Source organism: Calliopsis andreniformis, chromosome 8 (assembly GCF_051401765.1).
Source record: "Calliopsis andreniformis isolate RMS-2024a chromosome 8, iyCalAndr_principal, whole genome shotgun sequence".
In the NCBI taxonomy this organism is placed as follows: domain Eukaryota; kingdom Metazoa; phylum Arthropoda; class Insecta; order Hymenoptera; family Andrenidae; genus Calliopsis; species Calliopsis andreniformis.
Genome location: NC_135069.1, coordinates 3,166,569 through 3,189,818, shown reverse-complemented (window position 1 = coordinate 3,189,818; position 23,250 = coordinate 3,166,569). Strand labels below are relative to the sequence as shown.

The 23,250-nt window shown below is 51.3% G+C and overlaps 1 protein-coding gene across 1 annotated transcript in view; it reads right to left on the bottom strand.

Annotated features, from left to right (window-relative positions):
• Positions 1-758: 758 nt before the first annotated feature.
• Positions 759-23,250, bottom strand: part of Ds (dachsous cadherin-related 1) — a 229,895-nt gene continuing 207,403 nt past the window's right edge. The window contains exons 7-18 of the mRNA XM_076383766.1: positions 22,459-22,867; positions 19,261-19,539; positions 18,607-18,830; positions 17,694-18,360; positions 17,004-17,354; positions 14,169-14,495; positions 13,347-13,833; positions 9,447-10,392; positions 8,768-9,053; positions 5,600-5,896; positions 3,330-3,786; positions 759-3,247 (exon numbers count right to left, since the gene is read on the bottom strand). Of these exons, the coding sequence (XP_076239881.1) occupies positions 919-3,247; positions 3,330-3,786; positions 5,600-5,896; positions 8,768-9,053; positions 9,447-10,392; positions 13,347-13,833; positions 14,169-14,495; positions 17,004-17,354; positions 17,694-18,360; positions 18,607-18,830; positions 19,261-19,539; positions 22,459-22,867 (7,059 nt within the window). The 3' untranslated portion in view covers positions 759-918. The remainder of the gene's footprint in view (positions 3,248-3,329; positions 3,787-5,599; positions 5,897-8,767; positions 9,054-9,446; positions 10,393-13,346; positions 13,834-14,168; positions 14,496-17,003; positions 17,355-17,693; positions 18,361-18,606; positions 18,831-19,260; positions 19,540-22,458; positions 22,868-23,250) is intronic.

Here is a 23,250-nt window from a genome sequence, read left to right as displayed (position 1 = left end):
TTCCTAAAAAATTCATTTATTTAAGATCCACCATCACATGGATCCCCGGCTCACAGGAGAGTCTTTGTACAAAGTGTTTTTTTTATACAAAATATGACATATCTATTCCCTAGCGTTTATGTATATGTACCTGGCTGAAGTTTCGTCTGCCGTTACATCGAGATTTTTCGGCAAAACGAGCGCGGGGCAAACGTTAGATGAGAAAAGTTGAAAGGCGCGTCTAGAGTTGCGCTGCCACGATATTCCAGAATGATCAGTCCGCTCGTGGCGACGCGTTTTCCACTGCCATGCACGCGGAAACGTTTACTCGAGGGTCGACTGAATCGTCTCGACCATTTAACAAGAATTAGCACACTGTACATTCGCGAGTTTCGACGGGCATGACGTGAGCATCGAATTCCTTCGCGCAAAGGCAGTCTATCGTTTTGATTGTGAGGCGAAATCGTCATTCTTTTCGTCCGTTCGCAAGAGTATTATTTACACGATCGCTTAATCCCTACGCGCCCACACTGGCGCCTATTATTTACAAGGTTTCGAGTGTTTCATCGACTATCGACCGAGCGACGATCGAGACGGCAAGTAACAGTCGTATCGTACAAAAAAATATAATATCATTGTAAAGGAATATCTCGCAATCGCCTCGTTTTCATCGACACGTTTAAGTACATCCCGCGGGAAGACATTATCTACATTCATTTCGATTATACATAGCTACACGCGAAAACGGGGCGCTTGCCTATCACGAGGAAGATAAAAGATTTGCACCATGGCGCCTTCGAGGACTCCACCGAAGGTCAGTCAACTTAAAGTCTCTATTTTATACACACTGCACACTGGAATCACGCAACATCGAATCTACTCTAACACTCTCTCCTCTATATGTACTGTAACATCGATATCAACGCACTCGAAGCACCCTCAGATCCTCAGTTCAGCGTCGGTAACTGGAATTCCTCTATTGGCACCTTGACTGGACCTCTGCGTGGCAGGTGGCACTAGAGGACTAATGCTAGGGCTTCTAGTGGCAAGAGGAGACAGGGAGGGAGAGAAACTGGGGCTGAGAGCAGCCGAGGGGAACGTGGAAGCATCATGGCTGATAGGGGATCTGGGAAGAATTCCTCTAGCCAACGCAGGGGCTGCTAGCGACCTGGGAGCAACGGAAGTGAGCAATGGCGGGGGTGGAGCTTTATGTACAGACTTGGTCTTGCCGCTGCTTCCCGAGTTTCCGCTTTGAACGCTGGCTGCGTCGTCTTTTAACCTAGCGATTTCACTAAACACGTGGGCTAGGGGTTGGTAGTGGGGTCCCCAATCGAGAAGATAGTCCCAGTTATACGACCCTGTTAGCTCCTCCTCGCTGTGGACAATAGAACTCAGGGAGCCATTCATCGAAGGACCTCCAGGGACTTCTAACCCAGACATTGGTCTGCCAGGTTCACCGATTTTTCCATATATCAATGTGGCTATGTCCGCTTCAGTCGCAGCCTCGTCTTCGAACAAGTGCAGGCTATCCAGAGGCAGAGCCTCAGGTGGTCTTCTGGGTGTGCCAGCTGGAGGATCGACGATACCCAGCCTGGCCAAGTATTCCTGAGTATTGTGCACTGACAGATCACTCGCGGAGTCTCCTGTCTGCTGCCCTTCATTGATCATTCGAATTTCCTCGTCTTCTCCGTCATCTTCAGCTGAACCTCTGCCAGAGGAGCCAGATTGATCGCTGCCAGATAACTCAGATGTGGCCTGTTGTTGTCCAGACTGGCCAGAGGTACCATACGGTGGTATTTCGTCATACTTTGGAGGCGCGAACTGGCAAGAAGCACCTCCAGCTCCTCCATTACCATTCCCAGAACCTCCGTTTCCTGCTGTACCGACTCCAGCTACGCTTCTGATGGGAATAGTGTCGAAGGCGCTTGGATCTACGTAACTGTTCGAAGCTGTGGCGTTGCTTTCGCCATTTAGACCTGGCTTCGTTCCAGGCTTCTTGTGTCTTCGATTCCTAAGATGAAGATAGAGGAAAGTGGCTCCAAAAGCGACGACCAGGAGAAGAAGAGCGATTAAGAGACCCAAGGCCCAGTCTGCTAGGCCTCCACTCGTTGCAACAGCCATGTTAGAACCTACATCTGTTGGAGTGGCTAATGCAGTAGCACCCCTAGCCTCATTAATATCGTTATCGTCAGCCAAAGTGATTTCTACTACGGTCATGTTCGACAGAGAGCCTTGTCTGCCAGAACTGGCACTGACTACCAGCCTAGAGGACTCTTCTACATCCATGTCAATATGAATCAGCTTCTGCTTCACGATCAACGCCCCCGTGGTGCGATTCAGCTTGAAGTAAGGATGCTGGGAAGTGAGCTGATATACCACTCGACCATCGGGTCCCTTATCACGATCTGTCGCTGTTACATGGCCAATCACAGTACCAGGAAGCATCTGAGCGCCACTCTTGATACCAAACCTATACATTCTCTCTGTGAACTGTGGGTAGAATTCATCTCTGGACTCGATCTCCACCCTCACTCTCACGGCAGCAGTTCGACCACCAGTGTCAGTCGCTCGTAAAGTGAAAGCATATCGATTCCTCAGTTCGTAGTCGAACACAGCTCTCGTTGTAACAGTGCCAGATTTTCCATCGACAGCGAACAGTTTCCAGCTGTCGTCGATATCAGAGAAGCCAGTTGCAGCCGCAGACACGATGGAATAATTTAGAGACCCAAAGATACCACGATCCAGATCTGAAGCGCGAGCTGAGAACACTGTGGTTCCTATCGGTTCATTCTCCCCAACGAATTCTAAATATTCAGATACTGGGAACTTCGGGGAATTATCGTTGACATCTTCCAGACGAATCCTAAGCCTTGCTAACGCGCAGAGAGGAGAAACTGGCTCACTATCGCAGGCCATTACTACTAGATTGTGAACTTCTGGCTCCAGGTCGCAGTCTAGGGTAGCATTCACTAATACAGCGCCTGTTGTCTTCTCCACACGGAACAAGCCACCGTCATTTCCAGAAGTGATCTCATAAACAAGATTCGCAGCAGAGCTCCCCGCTAAGTCATCGTCTTTAGCACGCAAAGTCGCCACCACAGTTCCACGTGCTGCATTTTCTTTGATTGATACTTGATGAAGTTCTTCCAAGAATCGTGGATAGTTATCATTTACGTCTTCCACTGTCACAATTACTGTAACAGGCTCGTCCCCCACTAAGGAACCAGTTGTCATGTTTTCGTTCTTCGAGCCCAGTCGCAGGATGTACCTACAAAGTAACGTTGTCATTAGGATAAGAAGAAATATTATTTCAAGACTCAGCTTCGACTGTTTAAGAAGATAGTTCTTACCTGTCCTTCGTCTCTCTGTCAAGCACTTTGGATAGAATCAATTTGCCCCTGGAAACTTCGAAGGTACCACTGTCGTCGCCAGCAACGATGGCGCCATCCAGCAGGTCCACATCGGATAGCCTCATCAAGGTGGTACCCCTTAGCGAATTTTCCTTGACTGTTATCTTGTACTCTTTGCCAGGCAGCGAGCTCTTCAAGCTGCTCAATCGTACCACAACAGAGCAGACGGACGACGCCGGTGGTTTGCCATAATCTTCGGCCACTACGGCCAGCTCCACCTCTTTGGGCAGGGGTCTCGGTATCGCGGTACGATTAACCGTCAAAACACCGGTTACGGGATGCACCGAGAAGCCCTTGGTAGCCTTCAGCAGATAATATCGCACTCGACTGTTGTCTTCAGTGAGGTCGTCGTCGGTCGCGTTCACCGTCAGGATTTCTTGAAGATCTCCTCGACCCTCTGAAGCAGACGAAGAAAAATTGAATTTTCAGGGAAATCTAGATTTCCAGGAAAATTTGAATTTCCAGAGGAACCTGAATATCCAGGGGAAGTAGAATATTCGAAGCCTCAAACTACCCCTGCATTCGATCGCTAAAAAGCTAGAAGAGAAGCTGGAGCACTCGAGGAGCAAGTATCTAGAATCGATTTCAAGAGAGCACATTCTAAAAGGGCCCTAAAATCGAGGGATCGCAAGGTCAAGTACCCTCCACCTCTTTTTGTCGGAGGTACGTCCTCGAGCAGCACCACCGCCTCCTGTTCTTTCTTTTCTCGGTAAAGGAGGAGGATAAGCCGTCCTGACATCGGGCTGAACGGAAGTATGAAATAATAACCAGTTATATAAATCGCTCGGGCGAGCGGCCGGGCCCTGGCGTTCGCTGCACCGTACAAAAATCATTTCGATGCGTTTCAAATCGTCGGATAACTCGGCATTAATGTGCCAAGCTCCGACTGAAAGCGAGGAACGAAGACAAAGAGAGAGGCAACGAAGTGATGGGAGGGAGATGAAAGGGCGAGGAGGAGGAGAGAGCGAAATAAAACTTCACGGACGCGCAGCCCTTTGGGGATGTTCGCGGTAGAAAGACCACGGGGAGGCGCGGGGGGATCTTAACCGAGAAGCGACAGGTACTCTATAATTATTGCGAGGTGCGTATGACCGTCGAGCATGCGTGTTCGCATATTACGGGGTCTTAGTGGGACGAATTCTTATTACCCCTTTGCCAGCCTTTCTTTCCCCTCGCTTCATTAATCCCTCCTCCTTTCCAGAATATATCCTGCCTTCCTGGGACACCTTAATACGATTTTGATAATCGCCAGATTAACTCGTCTTCCTGGTTCGCTGTTCGCGATATAAACGATCGAGGGGTGAAATTGAAAAGAGCGATGGAAAGAAAATTTAAACATCCAGAGTGAATACACTGGGGTAATACTCGTCCCAAGGCAGTGTTATCGATTATCGTCCCAGGGCATTCTCTATCCTTCCGTCTCGCCTGTTTTCGCGAATCCATGGACCGAGGGGAGACGGAAAGAAGGAGATGCAAATTCGCGAGGCCGTCGCCGTGGGAGCTCCCCCCTTGCAACTCTTTCCACGTCCACCTCCTGCCAATCCAGCCTCCCCCTTCGCCCTTCCACCGCCCACCCAAATGCACCATTAGGCGCGGGCCTATGTATTTTTAATAAGTTTCGAGAGTCTTCGAAGCCGGCGATCTCGGCCGGCGGTTGCAGCGAAGGCGGCTTTTCGGCTGCCTCGCAAACGGTGTCCTCGCGTTTATTTATGTGCGAGGCGTTCGCAGTTCTCGTCTCCCTCGTGCCATCTTCGCCGTTCCCTCTCGTCTCCCTCTATCCTTCGAACCTTCGAGCAGCTAGCTTTTCATCGACCCCCTGTCCCCACTCCGTTATCCCCCGTTCTTCTTCATCCTTTTCGGCCCCAACCCCACCCCCCTTGTTCACCCCCTTTCGCCCTCTTTGCCTCCCCTTCCCGCGCTTTATCTCGGCGCGGTGTCAATTCGAGTTTGGAACACGGGCAACAGGACAACGCGTGTCTACTAAAAACCAGTTTTTAAACTCGCGTTTATTTCGCGCCGAGGGACTTGCCCCAGGGGCCACCGTCCCTCTTCTCTCTCTCTCTCCTACTCTCCCCTCGTTCCCTTTCGCCACCATCGCAGGAATATCGATCGAATAGACTTCCCAAAACGACTGCCCACATTCTCCAGTAGAATGTTATTGCGGCAAGGGGCCACGGATTCAGAGGGAGATTTGCAAGGGAATTACTTACCAGGCAAGGTGGCGATGTAGGCTGACTGCTGGAACCGAGGCACGTTGTCGTTCAGGTCTGTGACGCGGACGATCAAGTCCGTCGTCGCCTCGTGCATCCCATCGCTCGCGATCACTTGGAGGCTGTACTCTGACCGAGTCTCGGCGTCCAGCCGCCTCCGGAGGACGACCTTGCCTCCGTACCTGTCGATGCTGAAGGGACCTGGACTGGTTACGTTGCCAAAGCGATAGGTCAGAGTTGGCGAGCTGTCCACGTCGTTCGCCGTGATGGTCGTTAACACGGTGCCGACTGCAGTCCCTGTATCAAAAAGTATTTCATGCTTAGACGACATTTCTCAAGCAGCAATTCTCCGTAGCTATATTTTCGCCGAGTTCCAACGAGAATTTATCAGCAGTAACACTCTCTTGCGGTCGCTTTATCGTACCACAATGCCAGACTCTGTTTCTGCTGATGAATGACGTCGTTATGGGACCACTCTCCTGTCCCTGCTTCTCTCGACTCTGGCCCAGAAGCCACTTTGTCACCGGCTGGCGATCATTCGCGATACATATATAGAGCGGCGTGTCGCGACTCCCGAATAGGGTCCAGCCCTTCCGCGAACTTAAACACACTTCGAGGGAGTCGCGTTTAAAATGCATTGAATCCCTTATTATCGCTGCGTTTTATCTCGCTCGTGCTGGGGAGAGAAGAATCCCTCGGGAGATTCTCGCGAAGCATCGTAGGCGATAATCTCGAGCGTGCCTCGGGCAAATTACGAGACAGAGTGGGCTATCTGCGCGACCGGTAGCCGCTGGGATATTGGCTAGTGATGGCCGCGACGAAAATCCAGGGGAATCGGTTGGGCCCAGAATTACGTGGTTATTACTAGCAGAAAGTGACGGGCGAGAGGCCCAACACCTGCGCCAATGAAAGAATTATTTCGCGCCTCGTCAGGGCGGGTACACGGTCGTCCAGGCTCGGGGACTAGCTGGCACGCGGCAACAGTCGCTCATAAATTTCACGGGTGATCGTTAAAGTCGTGTAAATCGGTTTCGAGAGCGGCTGGGTCCCTTGGTGAACGCGTGGCCTGCCCACTCTGTACACCTTCGCTTCCGGTACTGCTCCCTCCGCTCGGAAGCGACCTCTCCGATCTCTCTATTAGATCTCATCCTCTGAGAAAGAGGCGCATGCCGAACCAGCGAAATAATAAATTCCCATCGGAGCCCACTCGATCTCTGTAAGTTATACCGAGGTAATTCTGATTACTGGAGGTCCCAGGCGCTCTCTTCGGATCGAGCGAAGTCGCTGTGCGCCATGTACGGAAAATCCGCTCGCGCGGTGGTCTACCATTGTTTCGATTTCTCGTGTCAGTGCCAGTTTCGGTACCGATTCGATCGATGCTGTCGATTAAATCCTCCCTCGGACGTAGGCGCGCGGGGGAACGCGGAAGCCCCTTCAGGAACAAAGGCGTGGGGCTATCAAACATCGGCAAACCGCACCTCTCGTTTTAGGTCGAACGATAATTATATACGCCCCGTGCACCAGGATAATTAAAAACAATTACTGTGCGCTTCGCTAACGTATGAGCGGCCGTGAACTCTGGATCGTTTGTCATCGGCGAGGGAAGAACGGAGCGGCAGGATCGAGCGGAGGTTTGATCACGGTGTTTGGGGGTGTTGATCCAGCCTCCACGCTCCTCGAGAAGTCTATAGTAACAGCGGCAGGTGGCTGAAAAGGACGCCGCGTAGCTTCGGCACACGTTGCCACGGTATTAAATAAATTCTATCGAGCGCTGCATCGCGAATAGAAGTGGTAGCAGTCTCGTTTGCGCCGCGGTGAAGTTTTATGGTGATACAAATTAGATAGCGATCTCGCGCTGCAAGCTTGGCGCGCGAGCACGCGGCCTTTCGTGTTGAACGTTCTTAGAAGTTCACAATAAGAACCAGAAGAAAAAGCGATGCCTGGGGAAAACAAGGAGAAGAGGAGAGGAGAGGAGCGAAGAGAGGAAAACGAGAAGAGCGGCGAGATGAGAGGGACAATAAGATGGACTTTGGAGCAACTTAAATGAAGCGTGTTTGAAGTCTCAGGAATGGGAGACAAGATTGCAGGAAAATATCTGTCGTTTTCGGAACTTCGAAGATCCTGCCGAGTGATCTGTGTTTTTATCTCGTCTTGTCTAATGATTCCATTGATCCAAGGAGCAGTACTCCCCGAAGGGAACAGTAGCGAGCTGGCGCTTGCCCGTCAAACCCGAGGCCACCTCCGCTCGGTGCCGCTCCATTGAATCGTATCTGTCAATGGGGAACAATATGAGAAACCGAGAAGGACGAAAGGCCAGAGGAACAAGGGAAGGAGAGAGAGATCGCATGGTGCAGCCGAACAGGCGTTCGCAGACTCGCCTAAGTTATGCAGATTGTTCCGAACAGTTGGACTTTAATACCGGCATAAATCCTTTGCCACTTAACTTTATACTTCGAGAGTAGTATGCACTCCCACCTCGACTCCTCTCTTTCCCTCGCAGTCCTGCGTTTGCTGTTTCCTCTCTCCTTCCACCTTTCTCGCTCCCCTTTCGACCTTTCCAGCCTCTCGTCTTCCTCGTTCGACCATTTCGCGGCTCGCTCGCTCCACCGACAGAGAATCTCTCTCCTTCGCAGAAACGTCTCTTTCCACGGTCGCGTGGGCGTTCCTCGAACAAATTTATCTGTCGCGGCTAGATTTCGAGCACTCGAGGAGTAGACGCGCACGCGACGAGAGTGAAATCCGATCGCCAGCGATCATCGACTCGCTACCGTGCGGGTACACGATCGCTCGCTCGAATCGGACGATCTACCTCCTTTCTTCTTTCCAGCGCGTTTATTGGCTAAGTGGCTTAAAGAACAAGACGGTCCGGCGATCGCTAAGCTCGGGCTAATTGGAAACGACACGGTCCGATAAAATACAAGGAGGCGTACACGCGTTCGCGTCCGCTCGTAACTTGTTTACGCACGATCACGAACGATCTAGCTAATAATCGCCGGTTAGCCTTCATTTCCGCCGTGCAATAAGGAGAACAAACGCTGTAATTGGACTATACGACCGACGCAATTATCGCGCGAGTTTAATTTCTAAGGTTCGATGGCATTTATGTGCCCGTGTTCCTCTTAAAATACTGGCCTCGCTGATCCTGTTTACGAGCAACGGCCATCTTACCTTCGGAAACAGAGATGATGCTGTGTTCTGGGAAAGTGGGCTGATTGTCGTTGATATCGATCACTCGAACGCTCAGGGCGGCTGTTCCGGTTAATTGGGGGTTCCCTTGATCCGTCGCGATGATGGTCAGCCTATACTTTTCGCGGATCTCGCGATCCAGGACAATGTTGGTGCGAACCACACCACTGTAAGGGGGGCTGATAGTGAACGCGTTGTCTGGGTTACCGTCAACGATGTGGTAGAGGATCCTGCTGTTCATTCCTTGATCTGCGTCGCTGGCTGAGAGCTGTGTGAAGAGGAAATGGCATTGAAGATATAGAAGAACAGATAATAGAACTGTGTTTGAGAAAGTTTGTTCCCATAGAAGCCATAGTTTGCATAATAGAAATACTTGAGTGCTGCTATCTTTAGAAGGTGATTTTACACGTGCTGAGATAGGATGAAGATCAAGAATGACAAACTTGTGTTTGAGGCTTCGCTTCAAAGTCAGTAGTTGCTACAAGAATACCTGAAAGTCTTGTGAAACGTGTCTGACTTGGGGCTTATTCTACTGTCGATGTCAGATCAGACACAGTAATATTAGTGGAATAACACGTTATCAGTAGAATGAGTCTAGTCAGACATATTTCGTCTATAGTCATCCCTCAAATTCTCTTTTATAGAATAATATTCATCTTACCTTGACAACAAAGTCTCCCTTGACATTGCCTTCCAGAACAGTCGCAGAGTACTGCGTCTGAGTGAAGATAGGTGGATTATCGTTCACATCTGAAACCCTAACAACGACTTTGACGTAAGCTTCCAAGAGATCTGGTCCAGCAGTCCTGGCAACCACAGTAAGAACGTGCTTCGAGCTTTCCCTAGGCTTTTCCTTTGGCTGCTGTCCTTCCAAGGATCTAGCCCACGAATTCGTCCTAGCATCGTCCACCTGCTCCTCCATCGGCCTGACTCTCAAATCGGTCCACAGTTCAGCATCCAGTCTCGCAGGATCGCTGACCCGAAGCAACCCAGTATCTTCATCAATACTAAACGTTCCAAAGTCATTTCCTGATCCAAGGGAGTAGGCCACATGCTGTCTCCTGCCATCTGAACGAACAGCAGTCACCTGTACCACCTCTGTCCCAGCTGCAGAATTCTCCTGGACCACCACCTCGTAAGTTTCATTTTGAAACTTCAATACAGGAGCTAACTCGGCTAGGTCTCCTACTTGCAGCTCGATTAAGCCTCGAGCGCTTTTGGGAGGGTTCCCCTTGTCTCTAGCCAACACCTCCAGGTGATAGGTCTTCCCATTGTCCTGGGACAGGGACAGTGCTGCAGTGACTGCACCAGTACTTGGATGTATCCTAAATTTCGGTTTCTCTTGCTCGTGTAGGAAAGAATAAACGATCTCTCCGTTTAGACCCTCGTCAGCGTCTGTTGCTACCACTCGAAGGATGTTCTTCTCTGGCTGAGTGCCTATCGACACCCTCGCGCGGAAGGGATATTCAGCGAAAACTGGAGCGTTGTCATTGACATCGCTCACTCGGATCTCGACGGGGATCGAGCTGCTCCTGGCGTCGTACTTGCCGCTGTCCGTCGCCACGACGACGAAACTGTAGGCGCTCTGTCGCTCTCGGTCCAGGGGGCTGTAACAGAGGGTCGTAAAGAATGATTTCGCGAATTTGCGATGTCGTGCGAGCGACAGCGCGCAGAGGGATCCTGGAAGGAGCGATTTTTCGGCGAGGAAGTCGGGACATTAGCGGAGGGACGAAAATTACGGTTCACTTTGGAGCTCGTTTCAGCGTGCATCAGATGCATCTTTAATTCTGATTTATCGGTCAATAGACGATTGTTCGAATCGGGAGAACGGGCTGGATTTAAGCGGAAGGTGGCGGCGCAGCGGCGGCCAGCTTGTTTGTGTGACGGAAGCCTTAATCGCGCACGGCGATCTTGTGTAATCCACGTCCGCCATTACCATAACTCTGCGGATCCTCCGCGGCGGCTCGCTGGCCGCCGTTTCGTGCCTTAAATCGCGCGAAAGCCGGGGGAGGTTGGCTGCTTTCTCGCTGTTACCACCGAGCGAATTTAGCGTCCCCGTCGCCGTGAGCTATACGCCTCGAGAAATCGCTATATCGACTTAGCGCAGCATCCCCTCTTGGGACTCTGAATGCTTTCCTGCATTTTTCTCATTCGTTTTCCCATTTAGCAGGCTCCCCCAGGGGTCCATTATTTAGCCAGCCTCGCTTTCCCATTCCAGCAGACTCGGGGAACATAGCAACGTCTTTATCGCGAGAACTAATTCTAATCTAATTATACTATCGCGGCAAGTTTTTTTGCTCGCCGCCGCTTGAATGCATAATTTGTTCCCATTCAAAGCGGCAATTTAACGAGCAACATTCAATTGACACGATACCTTTCTTTTTCTTCTTCCTCTTTGGTCCGCCGTCAGATAAAGGCCGATAACGCGAGGGGGGCCGGTTGTAATTTATTGAATCGGCGAACTTTGTCTTTATTAGCGGTCCCGCGAAAAGTCACGCGAACCCAGCGAATTCGTGGCAGCGCCGATAAGCGGCACCGCTGACTCTCGATAATGGGTTTCGCGCGTACTCCTGTACGTGAACGTACGTGCACGTAATAACCTTTAACGAGCGTGGAATAATAATCGAGCACCGGTAGCGGGCAAAATCGACGGGGTTATTTACGATTCGACCGAGAAGTGATCGAATTCGACTTACATCTGACCAAGCTGTTCAGTGATTAAAGCTGCATTCACATATATCAATTCTATGGGGGTTCGGTGTTGTCTCAGTACTAAAAAATAATGTGCATTTGTTGTAGTCACTTGGAAACGGTTTCTCTCCAGTATCGAGTCTGTATTTATAAGGTCCATTTATGTAATTGACGAGCCGAGCAAATATTATACATACTAGCAAAAAATTACAAATACACAATCACAAATGATAAAATATATATACGTTTTTCTTCGCTGTGATCGCTCGGCTTGTCAGTTGCACAAATGGCCCTTAATTTGTCTACTGCGCAACATATGTGAATTTAAGTTAAAAAATTTCGATTTTCTATTTTCATTTCTCCAGTCTCGAATCAGTCACACGAGATGCGAGATAATGTTCCCGATCCGCCGAAAATCGTTGTCTCTGTCACTGCGATGTCGCGTCCCGATTCAACGAAGCCGCAGAGGAACCGAAATAACACGGATCTGCAACATTATCAGCTGCGAATCGTCCTCGGCATCGAGCCTCTCGTTATCGAGCCGATCTCGTGTGAGATCTGGTCTTGGCTCTCGACCCGCGGATCGGGGTATATCTTCCGGGTGGTCCTGGGAACGAACAAGGGGAGAACATTGATACACCAAGCCGCGGCTCGGAGTGTCGGTGATCGGGGGTTCCCTCCGGCTAACAGCAATAGCAACAATAACAGCAACAACGCGACACGGCCGCTCGCGGTGGCTACCGATCGAGCCGTGGGACGAGGCGCGAAACGAGGGGGGGGAGAAAAAAGTCGGAGGGAGGACGCGTCGACGGTAGAAGGGGACGGAGCAACGGACGCAGACAGAGATCGCGAAAGAGTGGCCCGACCGGGATCTGGTTTTGCATATCAGGCTTTTTGCCGGCTGAAATAATGCATTGAAATGCCACATGGTGTCCCGCTGAAATGACACACGGCTGTCGCGCGGCAAAAGTACGCCCCTGCGTGCCTCCTCGCGGCTACCGACACCCTTCGCCCTTAGGACCTCCCTGTGCCCCACGCTGCTTCTTTTTTCGCCCCTCCTTTCTGTCCCCTCTCACGGCCCGCTGCGTCTCTATTCAGAACGAAACGAGAAGGGACAAGGTTCCTTATTTCGTCAGAGGACAGGGCTCGCGTCGAGATGTGTACACCTCCTGAGACCTGGCGCGTCAGTCATGATCCCTCGGGGTCAAGGTTCGTGGGACTGGCTGAGAGATCGTCTATTAATTATCCGAGTTCGACCTTGACGGGACGGAAGCCACAAGAAGGGTACGACTTTAACGACGTCCCGCGATACGGGTTTATTGCGCGCGTAATCGCGAGGGTCGCGACGGGGAACGAAGAGGAATTGCACGGGGAGTCGGCCACGGGACGGAGACAAGAGAAGGAAGAACACGTTTGCCCGTGCCGACGGGTTATGCATATGGAATCGACTAATCGACCGCAGTGCATCGTTCGCGAGCCTCATCGACTGACTTTATAATTTTACGGCGTTCCTAGACCCTCGACTCCCTTCACCTCCGCCCACCGCCCCCGTGGCTTTCTCTTTTTCTTCGACTCGCCCGCTCCTCCCATGCGTCTACCTGCGTTTTATGACGCCGTGGTACCGGCGTAATATCCCACGGGCGATCCTAATCGGACGCGCAATAAAGGTCGCGCGGTAATTAACGCCGGAATGAAATTAGTTTGCCTGCGTAGCTCGCGAAAGAAATAACCAGTTGTGGGAGAAGGGAAGGGCGAATGGGAAGGGGCAAGGCTCAGATAAGCGGGGAGTGAGAAAATCGAGGCGAGTGGGAAAAAAGGGACGGGAAATAGTCGTGCAATAGTTGAAGAGGAAAGACGTGTGGTAACTCACCCGGCTGTGGTAATCACGCCCGTCAGGTTGTCAACCCTGAACAACCAGCTCGTCTCCTCCGCGATCGCGTAAGTGATCTTCCCGTTCACTCCTTGGTCAGGATCCGTCGCTCTCACGGACATCACACTAGAATCTGGTGCCACGTCCTCAGAAATCGTCGCCACGTATTTGCTTGGATGGTAGTTCGAGGGGTAATTCGAGGATCCGTATGGAAAGCCACTGGGCAAACCGAAGTTAGAGTACTCTGGACTCTGGACACCACCACGAGGACGCGATTCGGTGTACTGATTCTGCACGAACGTGGGAGCGTTGTCGTTCACGTCCAGCACGATCACAGTGAGATTGCAGCGGGTCTCCAGGCTCGGACGACCCTTGTCCTTCGCCGAAATCGTCAAGATATATTTCGACACTGCCTCGCGATCCAAGTTTGACATCGAGAGTAAGCCGGTTACTGGGTCCAGGACGAATTTCGCACCGATATTGCCACCTGTGAGTAAAGGAAAAATAAGATGAATTGTAACGAGGTGTAATTTCGTAAGTTTAATATTTAGTTTTATCTTAGATTCTCAATATCTGAAGTTTTCAATATCTGAAGTTCTCACTATTTGATACTCTGAATATTTGACATTCTCAAACTTTAATTACCATTGTGTTACAAAATATTAGAAACATGTCGCATACAGAGGGTATTAGTATATCTAGCATGACGAGTCCTATAAATTCTCGAATCTAAAGATTCATTAAGAACTCAAGTGAACTTAAGCGTTATATATGGGCTTCTACACGAGTGTCCACGGCGAGTGTATCTTCGCAGAAACTCACCTACGATACTGTAGTAAATCTCTCCGTTCCTCCCTTCGTCGAGATCGGCCGCCGCGATCGTGTGGATCGCAGAGGTCTCCTGGTTCTCTGGTACAGCGAGCGTGTAACACGAGCCTGGCCTGAATTCGGGGCTGTTGTCGTTCTCGTCCATGACTAGAACCTCGAGCGCGCTGATGTCCAACAGCTTGCTGGACCTCGCCAGGATCGGGACAGAGTAGCGGGAGGTCTCCTCGCGATTCAGGCGTCCGCGGAGAGTGACCAGTCCGCTCGGCGAAACGGCGAACTTGTCCGAGGCGACGTTGCTCGGAATGCTGAAGCTGACGTTACCTGCATAATCGCACAACGATTTTTGTCAACGTCTCTGTCCGTGTTTTTATCGGCCGCGTCGAATAAAATTAGCCTCCTCCTTTTTCGACGTCGCGAGCGATCCTCGTGTTCGCGCGAAATTAGAACCACGCGACCAGCCGCCATTACCCTGTCGCGTCCTCCCAGAGAATCCAAAATTATCGGCCAGTTTGCATACGTAAACGCGTGCCTTCAAAGCGAAGCGATAGGGACTTATACTCGACGATCGACGCGTGGTGCAGCGCGGGGAGCTGCATAAATTCTCGAGAATATTCTGATCGAAATTCGACTCGATTTCGGGGGGGACTAAACGAGGAACCGAAAACTAAAATTCAGTGCAGCCACTTGTACAGACTATTACGCTTCATTTCTCCTCTGAAAAAGCACTTGCTATATTCTATCCGAACGAAACAGGAGGTTGGCAACAGGGGTCCTAATGCATTCAGTCCTCAAATTCCGGGGGAAGATGCGCGCTGCACTGTCGCAGATCTTTTTTCTCTGGGCTTAGAACAAAGCAACCCTCCCACCCATCTGCCTCTCGCTCCAGAGTATCCTCGTGTATGCCGTGCTCGTAGACGAAGAAGCGGAACGGTAGTTACGGTGGCGACACGCACACGCTCGTGCCGCGTGTACGCGCAGGGGTGTCGGTGTTGGTTGGAACCGGTGATTTGCCTATGCGTACCGCGGCAGGCTGGCGGCACGATGATATACGCGGCCATTGTTTCGCCCGCTTGTCCTCTGCCGTTCCTCTCCCTTTTCCCTAGCGGTCCAGGGGCCTTAGCAGGGGACCTGTCCTTCAGGCTATTGCGTAGGGCCTCGCGGGGCCCTTTGCCGCTCGCGTCCGCGGGGCGCGCTAATGCGCTCGTCTGATACACGGGCGCCGGTCTAGATAAGCGCAAAACGAGCGATATACCGTGTTGTCGGCTGTACAGAACGCTTTGCTACGAGACCGAGAACACGGGACTTTCTGCGCGCGCTTTTAGTAATCATCGTGTTCTTCGTGCTCGACCCATCTGCTTTGACTTGCTCTGAATCGCGGCTCCCTGGCGGTCGTTGTTTCGGTAGCGGAGACCTGAGAAGAGTATCATAGGTTCCCTTTTCTGAGTCTTTGGACGATAGTCGGTGTTCTTTTGAAACACCTTGGTAATTCCTTTCTAAGTAGGGTTTCTTTTTGCAAGATTGATAGGTTCTGGGGGTGGATAAAGGTTCCCTCAGAAGAGTGTTCTCTTAGAAGGAATTTTCCAATACTTGCAACACATCGAAGAATTTCGTTCAAAAAGACACAATTTGTCTTGTCTGACCATAACAGTCTCAAACCCCTAAAAATACCAGACAAGGTTGTCCTCTTGAGAAGAAGTTTTCTATACTTGCAATGTTCAGTAAAATTCCTTCCAAAAGGGCACACCTTATATCGTCTGACCACGAATGTCTGAAACCCTTCAGAAAGCATTCTTCACGACTTTTTGCCACCCTCGCAGCATCGAAAGGTACACAACCGATACGATCAGAACATACGACTTTCCGGCAATCTGAGCCCCAGGACAATTATCGTTATCGCGAACACTCGAAGTAGGTCTCGAGCATCTGCCCCGACGAGAGCCTCCAGGAGGATGGAATTTTCTCGTCGGAGGAATCCTTCGGCGAGCTTTTAGAGAGACGACGGGGAACACCGTAGCAGAGCGAGGGTCTCTGAGAGGAACACATGCGAAGGCCGCAGCAGGGTATTCCTCAGACGTAACACACGGATGGAACGCGCTCTCGAACCCCGAGGGAGCCAGACCGCGAGTCATTTCGTTGAATTTACTATAATGCCCCACACCGGCCGGATCCGAGGCAATTATTCGAGGTATTTTCATAGCAGGGCTTTCCTATTAGCCGGGCCGAGTACCAGCGGCTCGACGTCGATTATATTCCCTTCTCGCGGCGATGCGGCGTAGGTGGCGCGTACCTTGGCGTTTCTGTATCGTGATAGCCGCGCGGATGCCGCCGAATCGAAAATCCAAGCTGAGCAACAAGGATGAGAGGATGCAGGGGGGTAGGGTAGCGAGGGATAGGCGACTGTAATTTCAGCCTCTCGTCCTATACAGCGCTAAATTGACAGCCCCTCCTGTTCCATGGCACTTTATGCGCCGACTCACCACCGAAACAATAACGACAGAGAGCCTAAAAGGGTAGCCGCGGTAGCCCCATTTTTGGTCCTCTCCTGCGTCCTTGTCGTCCTTCGCCAGCGTGCACGCGTGTAGGGGAGATCGATAAGTTCCCGAGCGAGCCGAGTTCGGCTTTGTCCCTTTTGCATTATCCTTGCAAAGCGTTAACCGAATATACACGCTGCCCTATCTGATCATCTCGCCACTGGTGATATACGACCATCGGCAGGTATTTATCAATAAACTGAACGGTTGTAAATCCAACGCGCTTATCTGTGGTACTTAGCGGGATAAAATAGAATCGAAGATCGACGATCTTCGCGATTCACATCAACTAGCTTACCCTGATCGGCGATGATAGGACCCGCGACGTTCAGGACTGCCGCGCCGACCTGGAGGTCCTCCGAAATTTGGGCCACGGGATTGACGAGCAGAAGCCGAGGAGGACCGTTGGTCTGACCAGAAGCCAGCATCAGAGTCAGTTTCAGAGTGGACTTTCGCGGCGGGGAACCGTGATCGTTCGCCGTTATCTCGAGCTCCGTGGACCTCGTCATCGGTCTCTCCAGGCTCACTATCCCTGACTCGTAGCCTACTGAGAACCTGGCCTCCTCGTTTGCTGATGAAATTACGTAGGATACGCGACCATTATCACCTGCGTCTTTGTCCACTGCGACTACTCGTACCAGAGTTGATCCTGCGAGGATGATAATTTGCGATAGGATTTTATAATTGTGATATTGGTAGGAGAATTCAGGGGAAGGTGGATACAATCCTCACTGTTTTAAATTTTGATGTTCTATAATTCACATATTCTCAAAATTTGATATTTTCAAGTTTAAAAATTGTCAAGTCTAGAGATTCTCAAGTCTAAATACACCAGCTAAGATTCATCAAGAACTCAATCAAACGTTACACGTAGAACTTTTACGCGAGTATCAGTGAGAGCAACAGTGAGAATTGTATAGAGTCAGGCCACTAAAGCTTGAAATCTCTGAAGAAAATACCTATACCACAGAAGATCTAAAACACTCACCAGGCAGTAGATCCGGCGTGACAGCAACTTTGGTAGACTCCGGGGCGACGAATACCGGATCGTTGTCGTTCTGATCGAGAACAATGATCCTCGCGGTCACGGTCGAGGCTAATTGCTCGCCAGGAGGAGCGCGATCGGACGCCTTCAAGATCAAAGTGTACTCCGCCCGTTCCTCCCTATCAAGAGGCCTGGCGAGCGTCAGAGCCCCGGTCAGGCAATCTACAGCGAAGCTGCCTCTCGCTGGAAACTCGGCCACCAGCCCATATCGTAGATCGCCGTTCAGTCCGCTGTCCAGATCGCTGGCGGTCAGGTTGTAGATAGTGGACCCGATCACTGCCCTCTCGGACACGCGTACCGTTATTGGGTCCTGCGGCCACCGTGGCGGATTGTCGTTGGCGTCCTCGATGGCAATCTTCACCGAGACAGCGATGCTCTGAGGGTTCCCAATCGACGTGGTGTCCAGGGCACGTATCTCGAGGTGGTACTCGCTGACGTTCTCGCGGTCCAGGGAGTGGGCGACCACCAGCTGTCCCGAGCTTCGGTCGACGTCGAACGCAGGGAACTCGGTGAACGGCGTCAGGGAGTCGAGAGTGAAGGCCACGCGACCCGCGGGCCCTGCGCCCGACACCGAGCCCACCGCCTGTCCGATGCTCGCGTCTTCGCGCACCTGAACCCATCGCGTTCGGTTAATTTTTCCTAATTAGTCGGCTCGTAAAAGCGAGCGGCGGCGGTTTGATTCGAGTGGGTTACTTGAAATTCATCTGATTCCACGTAATAAACTTTTTGCCGCGCGGCAGATGCAGCGCGTTTCCCGACGCTTTCATTAGCCGCTGCCACGGTCGTAAATCGCGCGAAAAATCGGGGACGAATCGACGGGGGCGACGGGGGCGACGCTGGCAAGGGTGGTACTCACGTTAAAGGTAAGACTGCTGCTGGTGAAGGTCGGCCGGTTATCTGCCAGCGCTAGAACCTCGACTCTGAGCGCGCGAACGCTGTGACGGGGTGGCCTGCCTGCGTCCGTCGCCTTCACGGACACCCGGTATACGTTTCGCTCTTCGTGATCCAGCACTGCCTTCGTCCTGATCATGCCAGTGATCGGGTCGATGGTGAAAACGTTGTACCCATCCGAGTCTCGGTCTGCGGGGATCAAGGTTGCTGGTCAGCGTACACAGGAATCGGGGAGTAAAAACTCGCGTGATGGCGTACGAGAAAAAGTCGGGAACGAATAACGTTAAGACGTCATTAAGGAAACGGCAGTGTTAGAGCTGGTCAACGTCGTTAAGCGCTGTCGAGGGACAGGCAAAGGGAGTCGCGAGCGTTCTCAAACGTGACGGTGAAAATCGAGCGCAGATCGAGAAAGTGGACGAGATGTAATCGGGTTACGATGAACGTATCGCGTCATAAAACTCAAGAAAGCCATTTCACCGACCTTTTAAGACCGTGCATAATTGTTTCGGTAAATGGCTAATTAATTTTTCGAATTTCTCTTTTTTCGAGGCCTCGGTGGTTAAGGGGAAACGGATTCGATTCGCGTGCATCACGCGTCTCGGGGCAAGTGTAGCATTACCTTTGAGGATGGTGTATGTTACAGACGCATTCTCGCCAAGGTCGGTGTCCAACGCTCTGACCCTGGCCACTTCCGTTCCCGGCGGCTGCTCCTCTCTGACGCTGACCACGTCGCCTTGGGGATCGACGATTTCGGGCGAGTTATCGTTCACGTCGAGCACTGTGACCTTCAGGGGCACCCTGGCTGCCCTCGACGGCGTGCCCTGATCCCGTGCCTCGAGCACCAGCTCGTGAACACCCTTGGTCTCGCGGTCGAGCGGCTCCCTCGTGGTGATCTCACCTGAAAGTCACGAACATCGTAGGAAATGAGGTGATTCGTTCTCGATCAAGACTCCTCTGCGTTCTCGCTTCCTGCATCATATACGCTATTAACGATCTATTAGCGAACCCTCTGTGCTCCATTTCGCGGCTGACGTCTTATAAGTAGACACCAGGGAACGTTTATGGCTCGCATTTATTTCGACTCTGTAAAGTGATTAGCAAGATCGCTTCCTCGAGAGGAATTTATGCGCATATCGGCTCGGAGAGAAATGCCTGCGATCGATCGGGGCATCATAAAGAACAAGACAGAGTTATCGTAAATTCCTCGGTGTAAAACTCTAAACGAAGGAACGATAGACAGTCGGCTAGGCCGACCTTATCAATTTCCACTCGATGGGAACGGTTAATTGGATAATCGTCGTTCGTACGCTCCAAAGAAACGACATTCGAACGAATTCCTCGGTCGCGCCTCGACACCGACTATCGTATTTCGCTTCCCTCCTCTTCTCGCGTATTATAATCGTATCCGAGGTACACGGTCGCGCGTGTAACGAGCTGCGCTGTAATTACGTATCTGGGAAAGTGGACGGTGCGCAGAAGTCGCGAGAACCATCAGGGTTGAAACAGAAGAAGAAAAAGCAAAAGGGATAAGGACAGGAAAAGAGGGAGGAAGAAAAGGAAGAAAAGGAAGAAGAGCGCAAGGGAGAGAAGAGTCAGGTTGAAAGCTGTCTTGCCGACCGGTTGCATTAATGGGTAATTAAGCAAACGCCTAGTCGTGGCTGAACTATTCTGAGATCTGGTAAAAGGATCGGGATAATAATTCGTACGCAGGGTCGAAGGAGCGGTCGGTGGGACACAGGGCAACCCGCGTGCCTCCACGAATTCTCGACGTACCTAGTCCACTTGGACGCGTCCTCCTCGTCTACCAGCGCCGCTGGACCGTGCCTCGTCGACGTGGCTGTGCTCGTCGTCGAGAAGACAAACGATCGACGAGGGACATGCAAACGCGCCGGCATCGAGGGATACCATCGCGGAACAATAAGAAGTATATCGTAGGACGCGTGCTAATGCGTTTCTCGTGTTAACCGTGGGACCCAGCGACGGACTTCTTCCGCCCCACCACCGTGGATCGGCTCTCTTTCTGTTACCGTGTCTCTTCCAATATTTGGAAATCCGTGCTCCGTCGAGCTTGCGCTAGGAAAGTCAAGCCTGTACCCCGCTGAGGATCAACAGCGGGTTTCTTGGAAGACTGCGACAAGTGCAAGGCTCACTGAGGTGGGTTCTTTTTATTTCTTACGGGAATTCGTGTGCAAACTATGGGAGGATTCAGTCTGGTCTGTATTAGGTATCTAGTGTGTAAGAGTTAACTCGAGACTCTTGAATTAACCCTTTTGGGGACAAACTTCTAATGATGGGAGTAGTAAAAATTGAGAAGTCAAAGGTTGCCTGGTTTTCATGCAGCGAGGAAAAATATTGTACTGATCGCAGAAGGTGTTATTCTAGAGAATATGAACTTAAAGAAAATTGTTCCCACACATTTAATAGTAAAAGAAATACATATTAGAAGTTGGAGTAATTTTAAAGTACTTGTACCATTTGTACCTTGGCACTAAAAAGGTTAAACTTGAACCAAACTATTTTATGGAAGTTTTTTACAGAAAAAGAGTTACTTAGTCCACAGATCTAGTCCTGCACCGAGCATATAATAATCGATTATCTAAAGCCCCCTCCACGGTGAAAAGAGCGATTACCCTCGACGCGCAGTTTCCCCTGAATTCTCGTCCCCTTCCCCTGGGAAGATTAATATAGAGAAGTACTGGCAGGACTGGACAGCTGATACTTCCGGCAGCGCGAGGGGCCTTTATTTTCATTTTTCTCTGGCGAAGGTTCGCGCCGGGATGACTGGAGAAGTCCCACCTCTGCAAACAGGCAGCCTCGGCGAGACGTTCTCGTGGATATGAGAGGAAGACCGGCCTGGTCCCGAACCAGCGTGTACACAAATACTCTCGTGTCGCATGCCAATCAAACCACGTGTATGCGCGTAGCGTATGCAGGAGGGAGAGAGGGCAGAGAGCGTGCGTGCTCGTTTCGCGGTGCGCGCTGAACCCAGGGCCCTTTCTGGTGATTCGTTACACGCCGCCGAGGTGAAAGCACCACTCTTACGGGATTATACTTTGATATCCACGAAGCAGGGGAGATGTTACAAAAACGAAATAATCGCGCCACCGTGTCCGTATCTCCGATATTGCGTCGTATGGTCCTCCAATTAAAGGCATTCGTATCAAAAATAAATTTACACTCGGCCGTTACTCTTTTTTCTCACCATCTCCCCGCGGCCGCAATAAATCTCGCTCGCTCTTCTACGTCGGAGAAGAACGATAGAGAGCTTTGTGTGTTCGATGGAAGCCGATTTCATTAAGTTTTTGAAGGCTTACGAAAGGAGAGAAGGCTTCTAAGATCTATCGAGGCTTGAAACGATTCTAAGGGTTGCGCAACCGACGAGAATCACTGCTCGACAATGGTACACAAGATCGAGGACGCAACATCAGAGCGACGCGTAAATTAAGAGCGTCGACGGCCTGGAGCTATTTAGAAAATTAATCGCCTCCTCTCGTTTCCTCTCGCCTCGCACCGAATTCAATTCGAATCCATCATTTTTCCCTCGGAGACCTAGGCGCGCCGAGTACATTCCTTTTCCAGCCACAAAGCCAGACCGGCCAGTAAATCTCTCCGCGTCAGCTCAATACCGCGGCGTGTTAATTTCGTCGAGAATCAACCCACTGAGTGGATTCGCTAATATTTTTCTCCAGCCTCTTTGCCGTTGGATCCCACGCGCTGCCTCTCCGAGATCGCGCCCGAGAGCTTTCGTAAACACTCGAAGTGGACAGTTGACGCCAGTTATGGCAAACCAAAGAAGAATCTTAAGAAAGGTCCTCACCTGTATCAGGGTCCACTGCGAAGCTGCTGTTGGCCTGGACCACCGCGTACCTCAGCAGAGCATTCTTCCCAAGATCTGAATCCGAGGCGCTCACAGACCCCACTAAAGTGCCTGATGGAAGATTCTCCAGGAGCTCGTAGCCATAGAAGTCCTTCTCGAACCTTGGGTCATTATCATTATCGTCTAACACTGTCACCAAGACGGAGGCACTCGCCGTGGCAGCAGGGGAACCGTTATCAGTCGCGAGGACAGTCAACGCATGGCGATCCAGAGTCTCTCGGTCCAGCGTCTGCGCCAAGTAGATCCAGCCAGTGTTCGGGCTGATCCTAAAGGCTGTGGATCCTTGGAGACGGTAGCTGAGCCTCGCGTTATTGCCCGTGTCAAGGTCCACCGCGGTCACTTGAAGAATCTGTCGTGCAAAGACGTTTTTAGAGCTTTCGACGAGGAGAAACCTTGGTTTCTGCGATTCCTCGTTGAAAGAAGGGAGGAATCGGAAGGTGGATGAAAAAGAAGGCGACAGAGAAGGGAGAGAGAGATAGTTCGAGGTGGCAAGAGGAGACAAGACCAGTCGATCCAGTCGTTCCGTATTAATTAAACGCACCCAAAGACCGCGAACCCTAAACGCGGTCGAACCGGTCGATGTTTTCCAGCGCGGGAGGATCGTGAATTACGGAGGTCGACGAGGAGGTGGAGAGAAGGAGGAGGAAGAAGAAGCGTAGGATCGAGGGTATATAACTTTGTATCCCGTGCACGGAGCTGGCGCACGGGCAATGATGGATGGCGAAACGAAGG